Here is a 20038-nt window from a genome sequence, read left to right on the forward strand (position 1 = left end):
AACATTAAGCAGAGGCACGGAATAAGCTTTCAATGTTTCCAAGTAAAATCTCGCTGTGCTTGCTCAGGAGTTTATAAACCATCCCAGCTGGCCGGGGCGCAAATACAAAGAATTTGAGACCTGGAAGACACCCTGGGGAACACTGTCTGGCTTTCTCCAGAGGAAAATACCCGAAGCCAGCGAAGGACGCCAGCCAAACAGTAATACCACAGGTTTACAACCAAGTTGCCTCCTGCTGCCGCTGCCTTCGCTTTTTCAAATTTTCCCTTTAAAAAAGCAATCGCAGGGATCTTCCTGCCAAGAGTCCAAAATTTCGGAATTGGCCTTAATTCCCTTTCTGGCCGGTTTCGGTTAACATCTTCGTTAACGGTACCCAAGTGCAGCCCTTTTCGTTTAAAACAGCACCGCAAAAACCGAGTTTACCGGACGAGCGACGGAGACCCCGCCACTCGCGGGCCCCACCCCTCCCTACGGCCCGCATTGCAGGGGCGGTGCTTGCGCGTGCCCCCTCCAACCAATGGGCTGCGCCTGCTGCGCCGACGGAAGGGGCGGGGCGGCCGTTGCCACAGAAGCCACTCGCCGGTTACCAGCTCGGCTTTTGTCTCGCCGCACCTCTGAGGGCGCCCTCCCACCGTCAGCACTCCCAGAAAACCTCCGATCTGCCTCCTCGCATTCCCTGGCTTGCCTTCCCCGTCTTCCACCCACGGCGTTGCCCCCGCATCCCGCTCCCTGCCAACAGCCGCAGAGCAGAGGTACGAGAGACGTGCTCCCGCTACCATCGTAGCAGGGCGTCAGCTTCGGCCGCGTCTGGGTGCCCTTTATAGCGCAGCCGCAGCGGGCTGACGTCACGGCGACGTGCGGACGCCGCGGCGGAGCCCTGGGCGTGACTTTAGAGGAGGCGGATTTGGTGTGGGAAAGATGGCGCGGAGCTGGTTTCCTAGGGCCGCCTTTGGCGGTCGCGGGGCAGAGGTTGGTGGTGGATGGAGGGAAAGGCTCTCCCGCCGCCGCAGAGCGGTACCTCAACCCGCTTCTGCGCTACCCTGCACTTCCCCGGGACCGAGAGCTGGGAAAAGGCCGCGAGGCTGATTACTAGGAAGGATGTGGACCCTGGGGCATCAAGGCAGGCCCACCGCTCGCTGCCTGGGTATGGCGGCGCAGCTTTCGGAGCCCTAGCCTTACTGTACCCGCGTACACGAGAAGCCCTGGGCCTTTCCTGCCCATGTTCCCTGGAGGTTCCAGCCCGGGTTAGAGACCCTTTATTCCTCGCGGTTTGCATGGCGTTCTGGAAAGTTCTGGTGCCCGCCTGTATTCAGCCCCAGCTCTGCCACTGATCTCGCCTTGTGGTCTTGGGCAGGTCACTTAACCTTGCTGACTTCAGTTTCCATATTTGTGAAATGGGGACAATGATAATCACCCTGGGGTGGTTGTAATGCGAGATGTAAATGCTGTACTACATGGGTGGCATTGAATATAAGCAGTTAGCGAGTGGTGTTAGTAAGAACCATAACCACCAGTCTGTTACTGGTCTTTGAAAGTGTGTTTCAGAACTTAACCTTTTTGATACAGGATAAGGTTTCAGGTGTCTTTGAATGAGGTTCATGGAGTAGTTTTGAGCACCACAATTGGTGTGTATTGATAGTGTAGTTTTTGTATCCCATGCACCCAGAAACATGAGAAAATGGTTTGTTAACAGTAATGATTGTGCTTGGTTTAGAGTGAACAAGACTCCCAGGGTTGAATATAGCAAGAAAGTTGAAATAACATCTACCCACTGATCAGGATTTTATTGAAAGTTAGTAATTCTTTTTCCCTGTGCTGTGATAGTAGGTCTTTGTCAACTTAAGACTTCATTGAAGGTGATTTGTAATAATTCTGCGAATAATAAAATGAAGGAATTGTCTTATAGAATTGACTCTATAAGATATCTCAGGCCTGGGGCAGGCCCTGTGGCCCAGCGGGTTAAACCGTGGCCTGCCGCTGCAGCATCCCACATGGGTACCCGTTTGTGTCCTAGCTGCTCCACTTCAAAGCCAGCTCCCTGCTCATGCGCCTGGGAAAACAGTAGAAGATGGCCTAAGAACTTGGGAGCCCCCACTCACGAATGAGACCTGGAAGAAGCTTCTCACTCCTGGCTCCTGGCTCCTGGCTTTGGCCTGGCCTAGCCAAAGTGGTTGTGGTCATTTGTGGAGCAAACCAGTGGATGGAAGATTCTCTAACTCTGCCTTTCAAATAAATAATTTTAAAAAAACACAAACTAATAACTCAAGCTTGCAGGTTATTTCAGGAATGGTAATTGATTCAGGATGATTATGATTTTTTTTTTGGAAGAAAAATTTTTGTAGATCTAGTGAGATCTTCTCACTAGACTGTTAACCCAGAGGGGCTTTATATTAAAACACAAACCAAAAACTGCCTGTAAGTGTTTCTGTTTTGTTTGAGCCTTGCCACAGCATTAGCTGGCAAAGGTTGTCCTTACCTTGAAGAGAAAACCAGGGCCCCCTGTGGCTGAGTCATTCTGTCAGGTGGCTAGTAAGGTTTAAGAACTGATGTTTGATGAGTGTAGCCGAGAAATCTCTCATTTTAATGTGCTGCCTTTGGATGATGGCATGGTTAAATTGTGTTTTAGGCTACCTGTACCCTCTTTAGGAAAGAAGGAAGGAAGGACGGAAGGAGATTTTTTAAAGCTTTTTCTTCATAGTGGCTTAAATTATTTTTTAAGCTTGGTGGAGCAATCCCTTAGGTCTTCACAGGTAAATGAGGTGTGGTACTCATATGTGATCACTTCTTCCTGTGCTGATTTGTTGTTTCAGTATTTAATTCTTAGTCCCTCATTATTTTTCTTGTTTCTGTCACCAGTAGAGACAATTTTCATTTGCTTTCTTCAGCATTTTTAATAGGAAAAGAATGTTGACATTTTATCGCTGTAGGACCCTAACAACCAGCTTTACTGCTTCCTCTCTCCTCCCCTCCATCTGTCTAGTTCTCCAAACTGTGACCATGTTGATCTTTTTAAAAAATGTGCCGGTGACCTGCCATTCCCCTTTTCAAATTATGTAAAGATCTTTCTTAACCTTTAGGAAGAAAAATTCAAGCCTTGGAGCTCTGCAGGCAGTCGGCCCCTCAGCCTGCATAGCCTCCTGTCTCACCACTTCCTCTCTTCCAAGTTATGTCCCCTCCCTGTTCCTTGCTCCTGCCAGTCTGTGGCCCCCTGCTGGAACACTGTTTCTGCTAGCTCAGACTTGTTCTTTTGCAGGACTCCATCAAGGTCCCACCTCTTCTGGGAAGTCTTCCCGGAGCCTGCCAGTTGGCAGTCGGAATCCTTCCATATGCTTTTTGTGACAGGTACACAGTTGCCAGTCACAGCTTTTGCACACAGGCAGTCACTGTTTACTCTCTTTAGACTTGCAGCCTGTGCCTCTGAGCAGCTCAGTCTCCTTCGTCCCTCACCTCTTGATCCTGAGCATTTTTCATTTATGAGTCTACAAGTGCAATTTTAGACCCTGACCCAGTAAAAGGCCAGTGTCTGTGGTACCTTCAACTTGTGTAGGTTTTGTAGTACCTCATAGCTTTTAATTCAAAACTGAATTCTGCCAATTCGTCACTTGCAATCTTGGGGAAACTATTTAACTTTTCCAAGATTTGGCCTTATCTATAATGTTTGCATTAAAAATATTATTTTCATTTATTTGAAAGAGACAGATCTCCCATCCTCTGGTTTACCCCTCAGATGCTCACAGCAGCCAGGATGGGGCTGGGATGAAGCTGGGAGCCTGGAACTCAATAGGGGTCTCCCATGTGGGTGGCAGGGACCCCTATTATGCCTCCCAGGATGTGCTTCAGCACGAAGCTGGAATTGGAAGGAGAGCCAGAACTCCAGCTCAGGCACTGGAACCCAGGTGCTCTGAAAGGGATACAGGTGTCCCAAGTGGTGTCTTGATGCAGTTTATACGGTCTGTCAGTGCAGTAAACAGTAGCAGCTGTCGTTGTGCTGAAGGGAAAGAATAAGTGTTACCTGGTAGAGGAAGCTGCCCTTCTATACACCTGTGGTTCAGTTCCTCCTGGGTAATTTCGCTCCATATGAGTTCCCCTTCATTTCAGATGTGTCCCGGTTTAAACAATACATGATTTGGTCTCCCAGCTTATAGTTGAGAATCTAACCTGTGCATTCGTCTGTGTTAGGTAATTAAAAAAAATTTTGTCAGATAGTTTTTGAAGACACATGGTGATGGGTTCATATTTGCTCTGACACAGTAGCACATTTAAAAGAAAACTAAAATGTGAGCATTTATGGAGCAATTAAATTCTGAATTACATTATTTTGACACTACCTTTAGTTATTTAGAGTTCTTGCTGGAATGGAGGGATCAGGGCAGTTTTTTGATAAGGAGTAAGGCTTGAGCCTTGAAATGCATACCCCACATTTACAGATCAGGTACTCTTGCTCTCAACTTTTCTGTTTATTTTACTCAATCTGCAGTCCATCTCTAAGTATAAATTACTCATTACTCTTTAGACAAGTTAACCACTCTGTATTAGAAAATGTTTTTTCCAACTTCAGTAGTTTTTACTCACTAGAGCTGTTTTTTCAGCTCTTATTATTTTTACTCTTTACCTGTTTCTACATTTTCTGTGTACTTTTTTATCATTGTATAATCCAGAATGTTATACAGTTACTTCTCTAATAAACTTTTGCCTAGTATCCAGAATAGTGGGAAAATAAAACAGCATTCCTGCATTTATTCTATGTTACCTGCTATTTCAAGGTGAATCTTTCAGTAGAAGTTACATGTTTTTGTTGGAAGCCAATGGAAATTTGTTTTCTAAAATTTGATGTCTGACAAACCAAATCTGTAGGATTCATACGCTTTTCTCTTCAGAGAGATTCATTTTAACTGAGTCTTTGTTTGAAGCTTGTTAGTTTATTTAGACTGACCTGCGTACCAGTGGTGGTCATGGGTTTATGATCTCCTTTGCCTGACCATGAGTAGCATCACTCTCCCCAAAAGCCATCCCTGAAATGCTTGTTGTTTGTCAAAATGTCACGTGGCTTACTGAGTGTAGCTGGATCACTTAATCCTTGAGCACTCCTGGAAAAAGCTTTGAATCTGCCTTTTGGTAGGGAGCTGATAAAGTTATCTCTGTATAGGAAATTTTTTATTTAAAACATTTTTAAAAAGATTATTTATTTGAAGCAGAGCTACAGGCAGACAGAGAGGTCTTCCATCCACTGGTTTCACTGTAAACAGTGGCAGTGGCTGGAGCTCAGCAGTTTGGAGCCAGGAGCCAGGAGCTGCTTCTGGGTCCCACGGTGGAGGTTTAATCCACTGTGCCACAGTGCTGTCCCCAACTATTTAAAACATTTAAAAATGTCAAATCTTTTTTCTTTTTAACATTTATTTATTTATTTGAAAGATAGAGTAACAAAGAGAAAGGGAGACAGAGGGTGATGTTCAGTTCTCTGGTTCATTCCCCAAATGGCTACGACAGAACTAGGCCAGGCTGAAGCCAGGAACCAGGAACTTCCTCTGGGTCTCTCCTATGGGTGGCAGGGGCCCAAGTGCTTCGACCAGCTTCTGCTTCTTTCCCAGGCCATTAGCAAGGAGCTGGATCAGAATTGGAGCCGCCAGGACTTGAACAGGCATGCATATGGGATGCTGGTGTTGTAGGTACGGTAGGCACCCTCCTAGAACACTGAAGAGGTGATGTGGCATTACCTGTAATTGACTGCTTCTGGAGAACCCCGTCTTAACCCTGTAGCATTCGAGCACCCAATTAGAATGTATGCTACCATTTAAGGAGGACAAAGGGAAATGTAAAAGGGAGCTGACAATAAGTATGTAAGGCAATGCCATGTTGCATTTCAGGCTCAGCCTTTGGATGTGAATCCGCTGAGCCAGTGGCAACACCAATAAACACTGCTTCCTGCTAAAAGCCTTGGTGTCCTGCCTCTCTGTTTAGGCATCCCACTAGATTTCTAGGAGCTTCTCTGAGGTTTGGAGATGATGTTTTCACCTCCCTTGTTGCTGGTGTATGGCCCCCAGGACACTGGGAGAGGTGATCTCACCCGGTGCCAGCAGACTGATCTGCAGGAGACTAACCCTTCATGTGTGCTGGGGGCAGGGCCCCTGGGAGCACCAAGGAGCCTGGTGAGGTGCAGGAACCAGCTAAGATAGTGCCATTCATCGGGCCGGTGAGGGCCCAGGTTCATTTTGGTACGCCTCCTCCCGACAGGCAGAAGGGGAGTCTGATCATCTAAAATTGCCCTATTAGTCTCAAACAAATTTTCTAAGGCACTGGGCTGTGGGTTCAAAATATCAATTGACTGTGAGTGGTGATTGAATAAGATTAGCTGAGGCCAAGTTCTGACTTAATGAAAGCCGAGTGAGTGTGGACTCTCGATCCATGGGTCCGTGGCTATCCCATATGGCTTAGGGCAGCCCCAGGCTGTCCGCTAGGTCTACAAACCTGGCCCAAGTCGGGCTTTTATACTGACCTGCCAAAGCTAAGAGGTACCTGAAATGTCTATGAGGAGAATCACCAGAAAAGGTTGAAGCGGTTTCTCACCTCTTTCCCTTCCTTCTTTGCGTGTGATTGTTATCTTTTAGAGGGAGGAAGTGGGTGACCAACTTAGGGTAAACCTACCCTCTAGAGTACATGATAAAAAATTTCCAAAAGGTATATCCAGGAAACTATGGTGTTAGACTGCCTCCTGGCAAACTGTGGACCTTCAGTGAAACAGATTGGCCTTCTCTCAGGGTGGGTTGACCTTCCAAGGGGTCACTAGATAAAGAACTAGTTAGCAAAATGTTTCAAGTCATCATGGGGCACTGTGGTCACCCTGACCAATTTTCCTGCATTGATTGCTTACAAGACAGTCCTCTCTTGACCACCTGGCTAAAATCTTGTTGGGAAGAGAACTGTAAAATCATGATGGCCCAGATGATAGCCCCTCAAAATGCCGACCAGAACCTAAGAAGCCCATTTTATCTGAGAAGCCAGAAGAGGTTTACCTTGCCTTATGCACCACTGTATCCTCTGCTAGCATCTGAACTTCCCACACCTATGGGAGGGACTGCCCCGGCAGCCAGAGCCTTGCCACAGGCTGTCCATGCCCCTGAAGCTACCCCTTTCATGAAGCTACTTGACATACCCCTGATAATAGCCACCCCAGTGCCACCAGTCCTAACTCATTATACTCCAACTGGGAAGTGCCAGGAGGACCCTACTGACAAGCCTCCCCTCTAAGAGATGCAAAAGTACCCTACAGATGCCACTGAAGGAAACTTGGGGCCCATCTATTATGATCATGACGCTTAGGTGTAAGGGGAACAATGCACCTTCATGTATTAGCCTTCTATCACCACTGAACTCCTGAATTGGAAGAAGAAACGCACCCCTCATTCACTGAGAAACCCCAGGTCATGATTGATCTGAGGCATTCCTTCATCCAGACCCACAAGCCCACTTGGACCAATTGCTGCCAGCTTCTTTTAACTCTGTTTAACAGTGAATAACACTGCCAGATCACCCAGGCCATGTTAAAAGGGTTAGAGCAACATGCCCCAGCAGGAATACTAAATGCCCAGGCTTATGCCCAGAAGTATTTTCCTGAGGAAGATCCCCAGTGGTACCCTAATGCTGGCCAGGAGTTTCAGATGTTCAAGGATTACCAAAAGGCCTTTTTAAGCAGCATGAAGGAAGGAGGGAAAAAGACCATAAATATGAATAAAACCTCCGAGGTACTCCAAGGACCTGGGGAAAGTCCAAGTCAATTCTTGGAGAGACTATGTGAAGCCTTCTGTCTCTACACCCCATTGACCGCAAAGCAGCAGAAAAATCAATGGATGCTCAATGCTGCCTTTGTTGACCAGGTCCAGGGAGACATCAGATACAAGCTACAGAAGTTGGAGGGCTTTGCTGGAATGAACACAAGCCAGCTGCTGGAGGTCACCACCGAAGTATTTGTCAGTGGCGATCAGGAAGCTCACTGGGAGGCTGACTAAAAAATGAAGCAAAAGGTGGATTTGTTTGCCACGACCCTAGTGAAATGGTTAGGGCTGTCCCAAAGAGGTGCTCCATGGGTCTAGGATGAGGCCAATGGAGAGGTCGACCAGAGGGACAGTGGCACCCAGAGGTCAGACTGGGATGAAGCTAGTGTGTCCATTGTCGCTAGGAAGGTCACTAGAAGAATGAATACCCTCAACATTTGGGAAAATATCCAATATCCTGCCCCCAAGAGTGAGTACAAGTGATCCAGGGATGCTACCAACCCATGCAATGACTGTTTGAGGTCCCTGAGGAAGACTTTACAGGCCTAGCTGCCATAGAGAATTATGAGGTAGACTAGGACAGACGGCTCCATTTTGGTAGGCCCCTAGGAGCCCATGGTCTGAATGACTGTAGGTGGCCGGCCCATTGACTTCATGGTGGACACAGGGGCAGAGCACTCAGTAGTGACTCAGTTATGAGCCCTCTTTCACAGGGACAGGCTACTATTGTGGGAGCCACAGGTAGCTGAGCTCATTGCCCCTTCTTACTGCCACAGCAGTGTAATTTAGGTGGCCATGAAATCATTCATGAATTCCTAAACCTCCCTGATTGTCCTGTGGCCTTAAAGGGTTAGAATCTATTGGGAAAACTACAGACCCAGATAAATTTCAGTTGCCACAGCCAAGCAGCTCTGACTCTGGGAAAACCAGAAGCAAAATCATGACTCTCAAGGTTCCCCAAGGAGAAGAGTGGCATCTCTATATCCTCCTAGAGGAGCCACAGCAGAGACCTGAGCCTCCCTTTAAGGTGCCTGGAGTATGGGCTGAGGACATTCCCCCTAGACTGGTAGCACGAAAGCCAGGGGTTGAGCCCACCCTCCAGAGATAGTATTTCCTCCCTGGCAAGACACAAATTGTGATCCAGAAGACTAGGAATCACCTGGAAGTTACATGTGGCCTATTGGCCCCAGGGCTCAGGAAAAGTGGAATGAATGAACTGAAGTCTCAATACACAGTTGAGTAAATTGTCCCCAGAGACCCACCTATGCTGGAATCAACTGTTACCAATAGCTCTGTTAAGAATTAGGTCTAGCCCTACCTAGCATACAGGGTTCTCTCCTTTTGAAATCCTTTATGGGTATCCTATCATCCGGGGAGGCAACCTAACCCTGAAGCAACAGATGCAAGCCCTTGCCTGAACCCTGTCTTCCATGCCTCACTGGTTTAGGGAACGACTGTGAACTTAACTGCAGACACCCACCCCTTTAAGCCAGGAGATGCTGTGTGGTTAAAGGAGTGGAACGTTCAGCCCCTAAAGCACTTTGGAGAGGTCCATTCACCATTTTGTCCACCTCAACTGCAGTTAATTTTGACAAGGTAGTACCTTGGATCCAGCACAGCAGGGCAAAAACAGCCTCTCATGACCAGGCATACATCCCTGAGAGCTTGCTTGGAGGTTCTAGCAGGGGAGCACAGCTACTGGTATACCCTAGACCGAAGACGGGGAAGTTTGTCCTCTTCGACTGAGCGCACAGCTTTGGGAGGGATGTACATGGAGTGGTGAGGGAGGAAGTGGACACCCGCCTGGCCAGCCAGATTGGCCGAATCAACCCTGGCGATCAATGGGGTGACAGATATCGCAGCTGGATTGCCCTCACATCCAGGAGTACATCCCTGATTCAGCTGCAGTTTGTGGCATAAGTGAGCCACAATCCAAGACTCCTGAGGAACAGTAGCCCTGCTTTGGTCACTCTGGAAGCTGACCAGTCTATACACAGTGGAAGCTTGAGGAACCAACAGCCCCACGACCTACAAGATGGATAGTCTATTCTTAGCTTTTGTGACTGTAACTATGGTCTTATTTAGGTACCCAATGGACTCTGGACCCCTATCCTGTGACTCATGTATTTGCATAACTCTGTCAGGTCAGCTGTCATCATTACCCTACTTTTTCATACCCCTTTCTCTTGCCATGGAACAGTCTCAGGGACCTGCAGACATAATAGGACCATCTATTCTATCTGCAAACAAGGGGATCAGTACATTTGTTTCAGCCCACAGTACTCCACGAATGAGGAGTGGCTGGAGGCTTGGGGCTTCAACAGTACAGGTCAAATAATTAACTGAACCTGGATCACTAATCCAAAACGGCCAGGGGTGCAGCCCCTCACATGTTATCAAGAGTGGAACTCTACGTTGGGAACAAGAATACTGGCTCAATGATAAATACATATGGGATCAGCCTCGGACTTGCTCTAGTTGCTATGTTGATAGCTGGTCTTACTGTCCTTATTAGAGTTGTGTTTCATGGGCCACTTGGCAGGGTACAGACAAAACAGTCCTCCTCCAAAAGGGTGTTGCCACATCAAATGTCAGTTGAGGGCTTGTAATCCTGTTAACTTCACCATCCTTAACCTGGAGGACTCTAGATGCAAAACTGGCCATCAGATTGGTGTATGTATCTATGGATGAGGCACAGACCCTGGGACCGCATTACATTTCAAGAGGGTTATGGTCCCACAACCAGGCTTCATCTCATAAGGTCTTTCATTCCTTTTACAAGGAAGTGAAAAGTACCCCCCCACCCCCACCCCAAACTCTGCCACAACAAAATACCTGTTCCTGGCCTTGGCAGAAACTATATCTCAATCTCTAAATGTCTTCTTGCTATATCTGTGGGGGGACCAATTTGGGGGATCAATGGCCTTGGGAGGCTAAGGAACTAGACCCTGGCAAGCTCTACAATGAAACAAAGTCTCCCCACTCAACTGTTGGTGTTTGGCTTCTCAAAACCTCAATTACTAGAAAATACTGTCCTGCCTAAAGAGGAGGACAGTTTATTTATTTATTTTTTGACAGGCAGAGTTAGACAGTGAGAGAGACAGAGACAGAGACAGAGGTCTTCCTTTTTCCATTGGTTCACCCCCCAACTGGCCACTACAGCTGGTGTGTTGCGCCAGTCCGAAGCCAGGAGCCAGGTGCTTCCTCCTGGTCTCCCATGTGGGTGCAGGGCCCAAGGACCCGGGCCATCCTCCACTGCCCTCCCGGGCCACAGCAGAGAGCTGGACTGGAAGAGGAGCAACAGAGACAGACTCCAGCACCCCAACCGGGACTAGAACCTGGGGTGCCGGCGTTGCAGGCAGAGGATTAGCCAAGTGAGCCACGGCGCCGGCCAAGGAGGATAGCTTAAACACTCAGTTAGAAACCTGACATGCCTGGGTCAAAAATCCTATAATGCAACTACCCAGAAAGCCCAGTGCTGGGCATCTCCAAACCACACAAAACCAATCCCCACCCCTTGTCCAATTTCTCTGACCTAAACAGGCCTAGACAACCTCACCACAAACATTGAGTGGCAGGCCCCAGGGGGACTCTACTGGATATGTGGAAAGGCTGCCTATACTAATCTAGCCCAGTGCTGGTCTGGATCTTGTGTGCTGGAGACCATCTGCCTCTCTATTCCCACCAGTTAAAGGAGAACATTTGAGAATCCCTGTATATGAGCACTGAGGGGACCAGGGAGCCAATTGGTGACTGGAATGATGACCTATAACCCCTGAATGAATAATCCACTATTAGGGACCTGCCACTTGGGCAGAGGATGGGTCCTACAGGTACCATACTCCTATTTACAACCATATCATCATGTTACAAGCTGTTGTTGAAATCATAACTAATGCTCAGCAGGTTAGAGCTCTGGCCTGTAGTGCCGGAATCCCATATGTGGGCCGGTTCAAGTCCTGGCTGCTCCATTTCTGATCCAGCTTCCTGCTAACACGCCTGGGAAGGCAGTGGAGGATGGCTCAAATCCTTGGGCCCCTGGACCCTCGTAGGAGACTCAGAAGAAGCTCCTGGCTCCTGGCTGTGGATCAGCTCAGCTCCAGCCGTTGTGGCCATTTGGGAAGTGAACCAGTGTATAGAAGACCTCTCTCTCTTGTCTCTGCCTCACTCTGCAACGTCTTTCAAATAAATAAAAATCTTTCTTTCTTTTTTTTTTTTAAAGAAATTATAACTAATGAGACTGCAAGAGCTCTCACTGTATTGGCCAAACAACATACTAAAATGTGCAATGCTTTAGACTACTTGCCTGCTTCTGAGGGAGGAATTTGGGAAAAATTAAACCCTGAGCAACTGCTGCCTACAGATGGATGATGAGGGCAAGGTCATAGAGGAAATCACGGATCAAATGAGAAAGTTTTCAAACATCCCAGTCCAGACCTGGAAAGGCTGGAACCCTGGGAAACTCTTTGGGGGATAATGTTCAACTTTTGGGGGATTCAAGACCCTCAAAAGTGTTATAGTTTTAATTTTGGGGGCTTGCCTGATTCTACCTTGCCTGGTGCCCCTGGATGTAAGATCTATCTCCAGCCTCATTAAGGCCAGGTTTGAAAGAAACAGCTGCACATGTCTGGATGATATGAATGTGGTAGAAACCCTCCCAGAACAAAGAAGAGGTGATGTGGCATTACCAGTAACTGTGTATGCCTGTGCAACCCTATCTCAACCCTGTAGCATTAGAACACCCAATTAGAATGTATGTTACTATATAAGGGGGACAAAGAGACTGAAATGTAAAAGCAAGCTGACAAAAGGTATGTAAGGCAACACCCTGCTGCATTTGGGGCTCAGCCTTTGGATATGAATTTGCTGAGCCAGTGCCGGCATGAATAATCACTGCTTCCTGCTAAAAGCCTTGGTGTCCTGCCTCAGTTTGTGCATCCCACTGTACAGGTGGTGGCTTAACCTGCTTAACCTGCTGTGACACAACACTGGCTAAACTGGCAAATCATTTAATTTGATCATTAAATCTGTGTACAAAATCTGTTTTTATTTCACCACTAGCAAGTACAATGCATGTGTCAATTGGCAATATGTTCCATGTCATTGAAAACATTTTGTGCAAACGTCTGCTTTTCCACACAAGAATATATTTGGTTCAATAAAATGATAGTGTGTCCTGTAAAGGTCGGACTTTTTTATGGTATAGAAAATCATTACATTTTTGTAGACTACATAGCTATTTTTAGTTACTATATTATCATAACACAAAAACAGTGGGATACTTTCAAATTGCTGAATAATATTTCTCCTGGAGAATATTATTGTTGATAATTTTCATGGAAATATCTGAAACTTATGTGGTTCTCTGGTTTTGAGAAATCAGTAAGAATAACATTAGAAATTTGTGCTAAAGGTCACTTTAAACTCCCCATTTTTACTATGTGTTTTATTTATCCCTTATGATAAAACACAGTTACCACGTTATAGGTGATGAAGCAGAAAAATTTTCTTTTACAATTTCATTTTAAGATAAAAGGGAATTATATGTATAGCTGCCAATGGCCCACAAAGCCAAGAAATCATTTGAAATATGCCACACTGAATCCTCTTATATTTTCTTGTTTCTTTTTGTAGTTTTTAAAAAAATATATTTATCTTACTTGTTTGAAAGGCAGAGTTACAGAGATAGAGGGACAGACAGAGAGACAGACAGAGAGACAGACAGAGAGGGAGAGAGAGAGAGAAAGAGAGAGAGAGAGAGAGAGAGAGAGAGAAAGAGATCTTCCATCCACTGGTTCATGTCCCACATGGCCTCAATGGCCAGGGCTGGGCCAGATCAAAGCCAGGGAGCTGGTCCAGGCTGAAACCTGGAGCCTGGAAATCCATCAGGGTCTCCCTTAATGGGTGGCAGGGGCCAAAGTACTTGGGCCAACCTCTGTTGCTTTTCCAGGTGCATTAGCAGGGAGCTGGATCGTAAGTGGAGCAGCCAGGGCTCCAACCATATGGGATGCCAGCATCCCAGGGGGCAAACTTAACCCATTGTACCACAACACTGGTCACCCTGATATTTTCTACAAATTGAGGATCTTTATTCTCTTTTAGTGTTTTTAAACTTTTATTCCAAATTTAGAAACCACTTTTTAAATTTTTTATTTATTTATTTTTTCATTTGACAGGTAGAGTTATAGACAGTGAGAGAGAGAGACAGAGAGAAAGGTCCTCCCTCCATTGGCTCGCCCCCCAAATGGTCACTACGGCTGGAACTGTGCCTATCTGAAGTCAGGAGCCAGGTGCCTCCTCCCGGTCTCCCATGCAGGTGCAGGGGCCCAAGCACCTGGGCCATCTTCCACTGCCCTCCTGGGCCACAGCAGAGAGCTGGACTGGAAGAGGAGCAACCAGGACTAGAACCTGGTGCCTATATGGGATGCTGGTGCCGCAGGTGGAGGATTAACCAAGTGAGCCACAGTGCAGGCTCCTAGAAACCACTTTTCTTTGAACAATTCCTGAGAAGATGAATAAGTCAGAAACAAGACATGTTGAGGGACTCTAAACCTGTGTCCTGTCCATCACTATTGCTTCCCTGTTACAAGGCTTGTGGATGCTGTGGATTCAAATGTAAGACACTCTTCCTTGAGGCTTCAGTCCATGGAGAGACACGTATTTAAACAAGATAAATCCCAGCTCCTTTCTGAGGGGTAGCTGTTGCAACTGAATACGTTAGTATCTGGTAGTTCTCTTGATTGCAGTCACTCATCAAGAGCTTGTTCTGGGGACAGCGTTGTGGCTCAGAGGGTTAAGCTACAGCCTGCATTACCAGCATCCGATGGCATGCCAGTTTGAGTCTCAGCAGCTGTGCTATATGTTGTTTTCGCAGTTTCTTGGGGTCTCAATGGCTGGTATTGTTATAGAAACCTGGGGTGGGAAAACTCCCTTCGTTCAGACAAGCACCAGAGAGAGTGGAGGATCCAAGCAGTTTATTAACGCGAGTGGGCTCAGCTGAGAACTGAGCAACAATCCCAAATTTCTTACAGTATTTATAGGTTCATCAGCATCATACCTTAACTGTTACAGCATTGGTGGGCTTAAATTGCAGCCTACGTGACTTAGGACCACACTTCCGATGATCGTTGGGTCCAATATGTTTGTAAAAGAGATACCAAGGGCAGATTTCTTAGAACATATTTATGTCTGGAGTTACAGAAGCAGAATTTAGGACATCTTTCCTCCCTAGACAAGATCCCAGTGCGCAGCTGTCTCACTAGTTAATTGCAAGCAGCCACTTTTCACGGTTAGTGTTGGAGGGGGTGGTCTGCTTTTCTTTATTTGTCTCTGGTTGTGGCTGTATTTCCTCTACAGTATTTAAAAAATGTACGGATGCATTTCATTGACTTTAATTTTCAGACAGAAATAAATACAATTTTAGTAGATATTTTGGAAGTTTTCTTAATTGTGAATTCAAGTTTGTAAATAATTTTCAACCTGTAATTTAATACCTAAACTATTCAGGGTTCTTGGACAAAATTTATTTTGTAATTACAGAAATATAAGACTCAATCATAAAGGGGTAAATATCTGAAAAAGCTTAAATAAGATTGTTGACTTTGTGTAAACATAAAATGAAGTCAGGAAGACACATTGCTGTGTTATCAGAGTTGATGGTTGCTAACCTCTTAACTCATTGCTTACAATGAAGCACTTTTGAAGACATTTGTCAATTTTCACATTTCCAAAATAACATCTCCAAGTTTGAGCGACAAGAATTAGAATATTTTAATAACATTTGGAAATAATGTCATCTGTCTATTTTCATTGTCACTGAAGAATATCCTAGCCTGAGGTCTATTTTTGGAAGAATATCCTATCTGCTTTATTTTCAAGAGTATGTTGCATTTCTACTGTTCCAGGTGTAGGTAAAATTTATGTCTTACCGGACAGGCTTAAAGGAACTGATGACAACAGTCACCCCATGGTGTTTATATTCTTCTTGTCCCACTGAATTAATATTGCAATACTTGAAGAAATAGACTAGGAAAGATTTCTGCACCCTGTAATTACGTAGAAAACAGTGTGCTTTTGGGGAGCAATGTATGACAAATGGCAATTGTTGAATGGTTGTGCTGTGTAATTTTTATACTATTTTATTTACTATAACAATACTTGTTGTAAGTTGTCTTTGAAATGTTATTCTCTTATTGACAGGATCTTTTATCATTTATCATAGAGTAATGACAGAAAAAAAATCGTTACCAAAATGATTTCAGTAACTAAAATATTTCCAACCTTCAGCTTACGTGGAGAAGTTGTGGAAACCATCTATAATTCTGCTTACTGAATTGATGGAGAAGTCTACAAATGATGGAAATCATTCAGAAGAATTCTCGGACTATCTCAAAAATAGATCAGAGAGTGAATGTTTACCACTGTCTGCCAGTGAAAGCCATCTCATCTGGTACTCACCTCAATATCAGGGGCAATTGAATTCTCTGATTTCAGGGTATTATTTTGTCCATAAAGTAAATTATTTGAACCAAATGCAGTGTTTTCTCAAGGATATATTCTTTAAATCTAGAATTCATTCATTAAAATATATTTATTTAGTCTTATCACAAATTTACTCAGCATAATCCAGCAAGTTTTACTTGAATATTAATGAAAGCAATTAAAATTGAAAACTTACCTATTAAGAATTTATAAAGCTTTTTGACTAAGGCAGATGAAAATATAAATATTATAAAGTATTGGAAACATAGTTGAGCACTAATTTACTGTCATTTGATATATAAGGGAGCTTCAAAAAGTTCACAGAAACTGTATGTTATCTTTTAATTCCGTTTGTCCATGAATTTCTGAAACCATCTGGTGTTGGTGTACTCGAATAACAAATGCTTACCATATTTTACTTATTTAGAATGAGGAAGACATTTATTATTATTTATATGAATTATTGCTGCTGCCCTCACCTCCCCCAGTGATAGTCTTAAAATCCATTATCATCACTGTAGTCCACTTCTGGTTTAACTTCTTACAATTGAAAATTAGATTTTGTCAAATATAACCATTCCTGACTTTGCCCATGGTTTTTAGTAAGGGACAAGTTAATTTATAGCCAGAATCTTCTTAGGTCTGTTATTTGGATCCAGTAGTGCTCAAGGGCACAATCCACTTTTTTGACAAATCCTCTAGGACACATGCCGTTAACATGCCATTGTCTCACGTTCTGTAAAGAAAGAAAATGCTGCCAATTAAAGAAAGACACAGGGACCGATGCTGTGGTGTAGCAGGTGAAAGCTCTGCCTGGCAACACAAGCATCCCATAGGAGCATGAGTGCCAGCTTCTGCCTGGCCCAGCTCTGGCCGTTGCAGCCAGGTGAGTGAACCAGCAAATGGAAGATCGATCTCTTTCTCTGTCGCCCTCTCCCTCTCCCTCTGTCTAGCTCTGCCTTTCAAACAATAAATAAAAAAAAAAGACACAGTGCTTCCATATCACTTGGAATCGTATTTATAAGTATTGGAAAGGCTCTTTCAAACTTGGTTATACATAGATGTTTAACCAAAAAACTCTTGTAATTACATGAAAGCAAAATGTAAGTGGAATACATTCATTAAGACACTTTTTGACTCAAAGTTGTCATTATTAAGAGTCCTGGTGTTAACGGTGTTTCTTTGAAGCATCTTTAAATGAAGGAGAAGTTTTGGATGCTGAGCTCTTCGTTACAAAATACAGCAAGCCTGCTTCTGGAATGTCACTCTCTGCTTTGGGCTCTGCCACCCAAGGGGTTAGAAAAGTAGCGCAGCCCTTTCTGTAGGCTAGTCAAAGCTCGGGAACCCATTCTGTCAGTTTTGAGTGTGTACACACAGGCGGGGCAGGGCTGCCGCCTGGCTGATGAGGATGATAAGACACATCCTGCTTTCAGGTTGTACAGCGTGACTGAAAAAAAAAAATCTTATGTTATTAATACACGGTAGTATCTAGGGAAAGCAGAGATCATTAGTTTTATTTTGAATGGGGATATCCTAAAGCCAAAAGTGAAGGATTTTCTGTCTCCAAAGAACTTTCGTCTTTTTGTAGTCCACTTGTGTAGCTTATTAATTCTTCTGGAGGAAGTTTTTGTGCAGAGCAAAAAAGAAAAGGATTGGGAATCTAGAAAGATAATTTTTTTTTTTGCATTTGGAATAAGGGAGAAGAAAATAAAGGAGATAAATATAAGCAGCTTCAAAAAAGTTCATGGAAAATTCACATCACATTAAAAAAAGTTTATTTTTATCTACTTAGGAGGAGAGGAAGAGAGAGAGAGAGAACCATCCATCTGCTGGTTAATACCCTGGACGCCCACAAAACCCATGGCTAGACCAAAGCTAGGAATCTGGAACTCTATCTGGGTCCTCCCACATTGGGGACAGGAACTCAAGTACACAGGCCGTCATCTGCTGCCTCTCAGTGCATTAACAGGGAGTTGGACCAGAAGCAGAACAGTCAGGATTCCAGCTGATGCTTCTGTATGGAACACAGTCGTCCTAAGTAGCTGTTTAACCCACTGCGCCACAGCGCCCACCTCCACGTTATTTTTTAATTCCCCCTTTCCAGTCTCTTTGAAGTCCCTTTCACACAAATTCTCTTATAAACCAGAAAGGAAATATTATCAAACATAGAATAGTTAAACATTACTTTTATTGGTCTTTGTGTTTTATATATCTTTAACATTTAAAAAATAATTTTTCTGAGAATAGAAAGAATAGAAAAAATAAGAAAATATGGGGAAAACGTATTTTTGGTGACAATTTACAACTGCATTTTGCAGGAATTTTACAGAATGGTACTATTTAATCAGGCTATGGTATATTTACATTGAACGTTTATGTGACAGATTTAACTTAATTTTATTTGTGTGTTTGTAACTAGCCCAAAGCAGGATAACCTCAATGAAAAGGCTGAATTGAAAGCAACACCTACAGCTTCTTCTGTAGAATTACTTTCGCCGTTACTTAAAGATACCCTTGAAAAGATTGGTTTTGAAAATGTGAGTATTTGACTCGTAACATCTGATAAGATGAAAAGCTAATATAATACTCAGAGTGCATTAATTGAGATTTCATATCCTAACTAGCTATACACATACAGATATTTGATACCAAAATATCTGTATGTGTTCTTTATTCCTGTGTCATTAACTGTAATTCTTTTCCTAAAAGATAGTACCAGGCACACACCTGATAAGATGCTTATAAGCTGGACACTATATATTTGGTGCTTGACTTAGCTAACACTTGAACTGGAAAATCAGTTTTTCTCAGTTGTGAATGTAAAACTTAAGTCTGAAGGATGAAATATATCTATTTCCTATAGTGTTATTTGGAGTAGAAAACCACTTTTAAGAATTTCATGGGCAGGTGTTTGACGGTTGGTGTGCCACCTATACGGCCCGCATCCCATATTGGAATGCCCGGATTCTGGTCCTGGCTCCCTTGCAATCCAGCTAATGTGCACCCTGTGAGGCAGCAGATGATGACTCAAGTACTTGAGGCCCTGCTACCTGTATGGGAGACCTGAATTGAGTTCCCTGCTCCTTGCTTCAGCTTGGTTTATGCCTGGCTGTTGTGAGCATTTTGGGAGTAAACCAGTTAAGAGTTAGCCCTGTCTCTGCCTTTCTCTTTTAGTCCTTCTGCCTTTCAAATAAATGAAAATAATTAAATAAATAAATGAAAATTATAAAATCTCCATTCTTTAAAAATATAATTTCAGCTTACTAAAATTTGAGTTAGGAACAAAAACTAGTTGGTATCTTCTAACTTTTTATTGAGTAAATATCTGAAATACTTTCAGAGTTTAAACCCTAATTTTTTTCTTATGATTTTTTTTCTTTTTAAAGATTTATTTATTTGAAAGTCAGAGTTACACAGAGTGAAGAGAGGCAGAGAGAGAGAGGTCTATCATCTGCTGGTTCACTCCCCAATTGGCTGCAACAGCTGGAGCTGCACTGATCCAAAGCCAGGAGCCAGGAGCTTCCTCTGGGTCTCCCACATAGGTGCAGGGCCCCAAGAACCTGAGCCATCTTCCACTGCTTTCCCAGGCCATAGCAGAGAGCTGGATCGGAAGTAGAGCAGCTGGATCTCGAACCGGAGCCTATATGGGATTCTGGCACTGCAGGCAGCAGTTTGGCCCCAAACCCTTATTTTGATTTCATTTTAGTTTAATATGCTATTGTTAGAGTTCCCATTGCTATTAGTAAACTTGGCAGAATTTCCTATTACTGCATGTAAGAGAATTATTT

General features: G+C 44.2%; 1 protein-coding gene across 15 annotated transcripts in view; it reads left to right on the plus strand.

The window, feature by feature from the left end:
• The first annotated feature begins 480 nt into the window (after positions 1–480).
• Positions 481–20038, plus strand: part of ODF2L (outer dense fiber of sperm tails 2 like) — a 48787-nt gene continuing 29229 nt past the window's right edge. For 3 of the 15 annotated variants that reach the window (XM_070078135.2, XM_070078136.2, XM_089337106.1), the window contains exons 1-3: positions 845–969; positions 16056–16218; positions 18670–18787. In XM_070078135.2, the coding sequence (XP_069934236.2) occupies positions 16106–16218; positions 18670–18787 (231 nt within the window). In that variant the 5' untranslated portion in view covers positions 845–969; positions 16056–16105. Of the gene's footprint in view, positions 753–844; positions 970–16055; positions 16264–16952; positions 17137–18669; positions 18788–20038 lie in introns of those variants that run through there. The other 12 variants (XM_089337108.1, XM_089337107.1, XM_070078131.2 and 9 more) reach the window with 12 other exon arrangements.

This window comes from Oryctolagus cuniculus, chromosome 7, assembly GCF_051225735.1.
Source record: "Oryctolagus cuniculus isolate XC-2025 breed Fujian yellow rabbit chromosome 7, ASM5122573v1, whole genome shotgun sequence".
Classification (NCBI taxonomy): Eukaryota; Metazoa; Chordata; class Mammalia; order Lagomorpha; family Leporidae; genus Oryctolagus; species Oryctolagus cuniculus.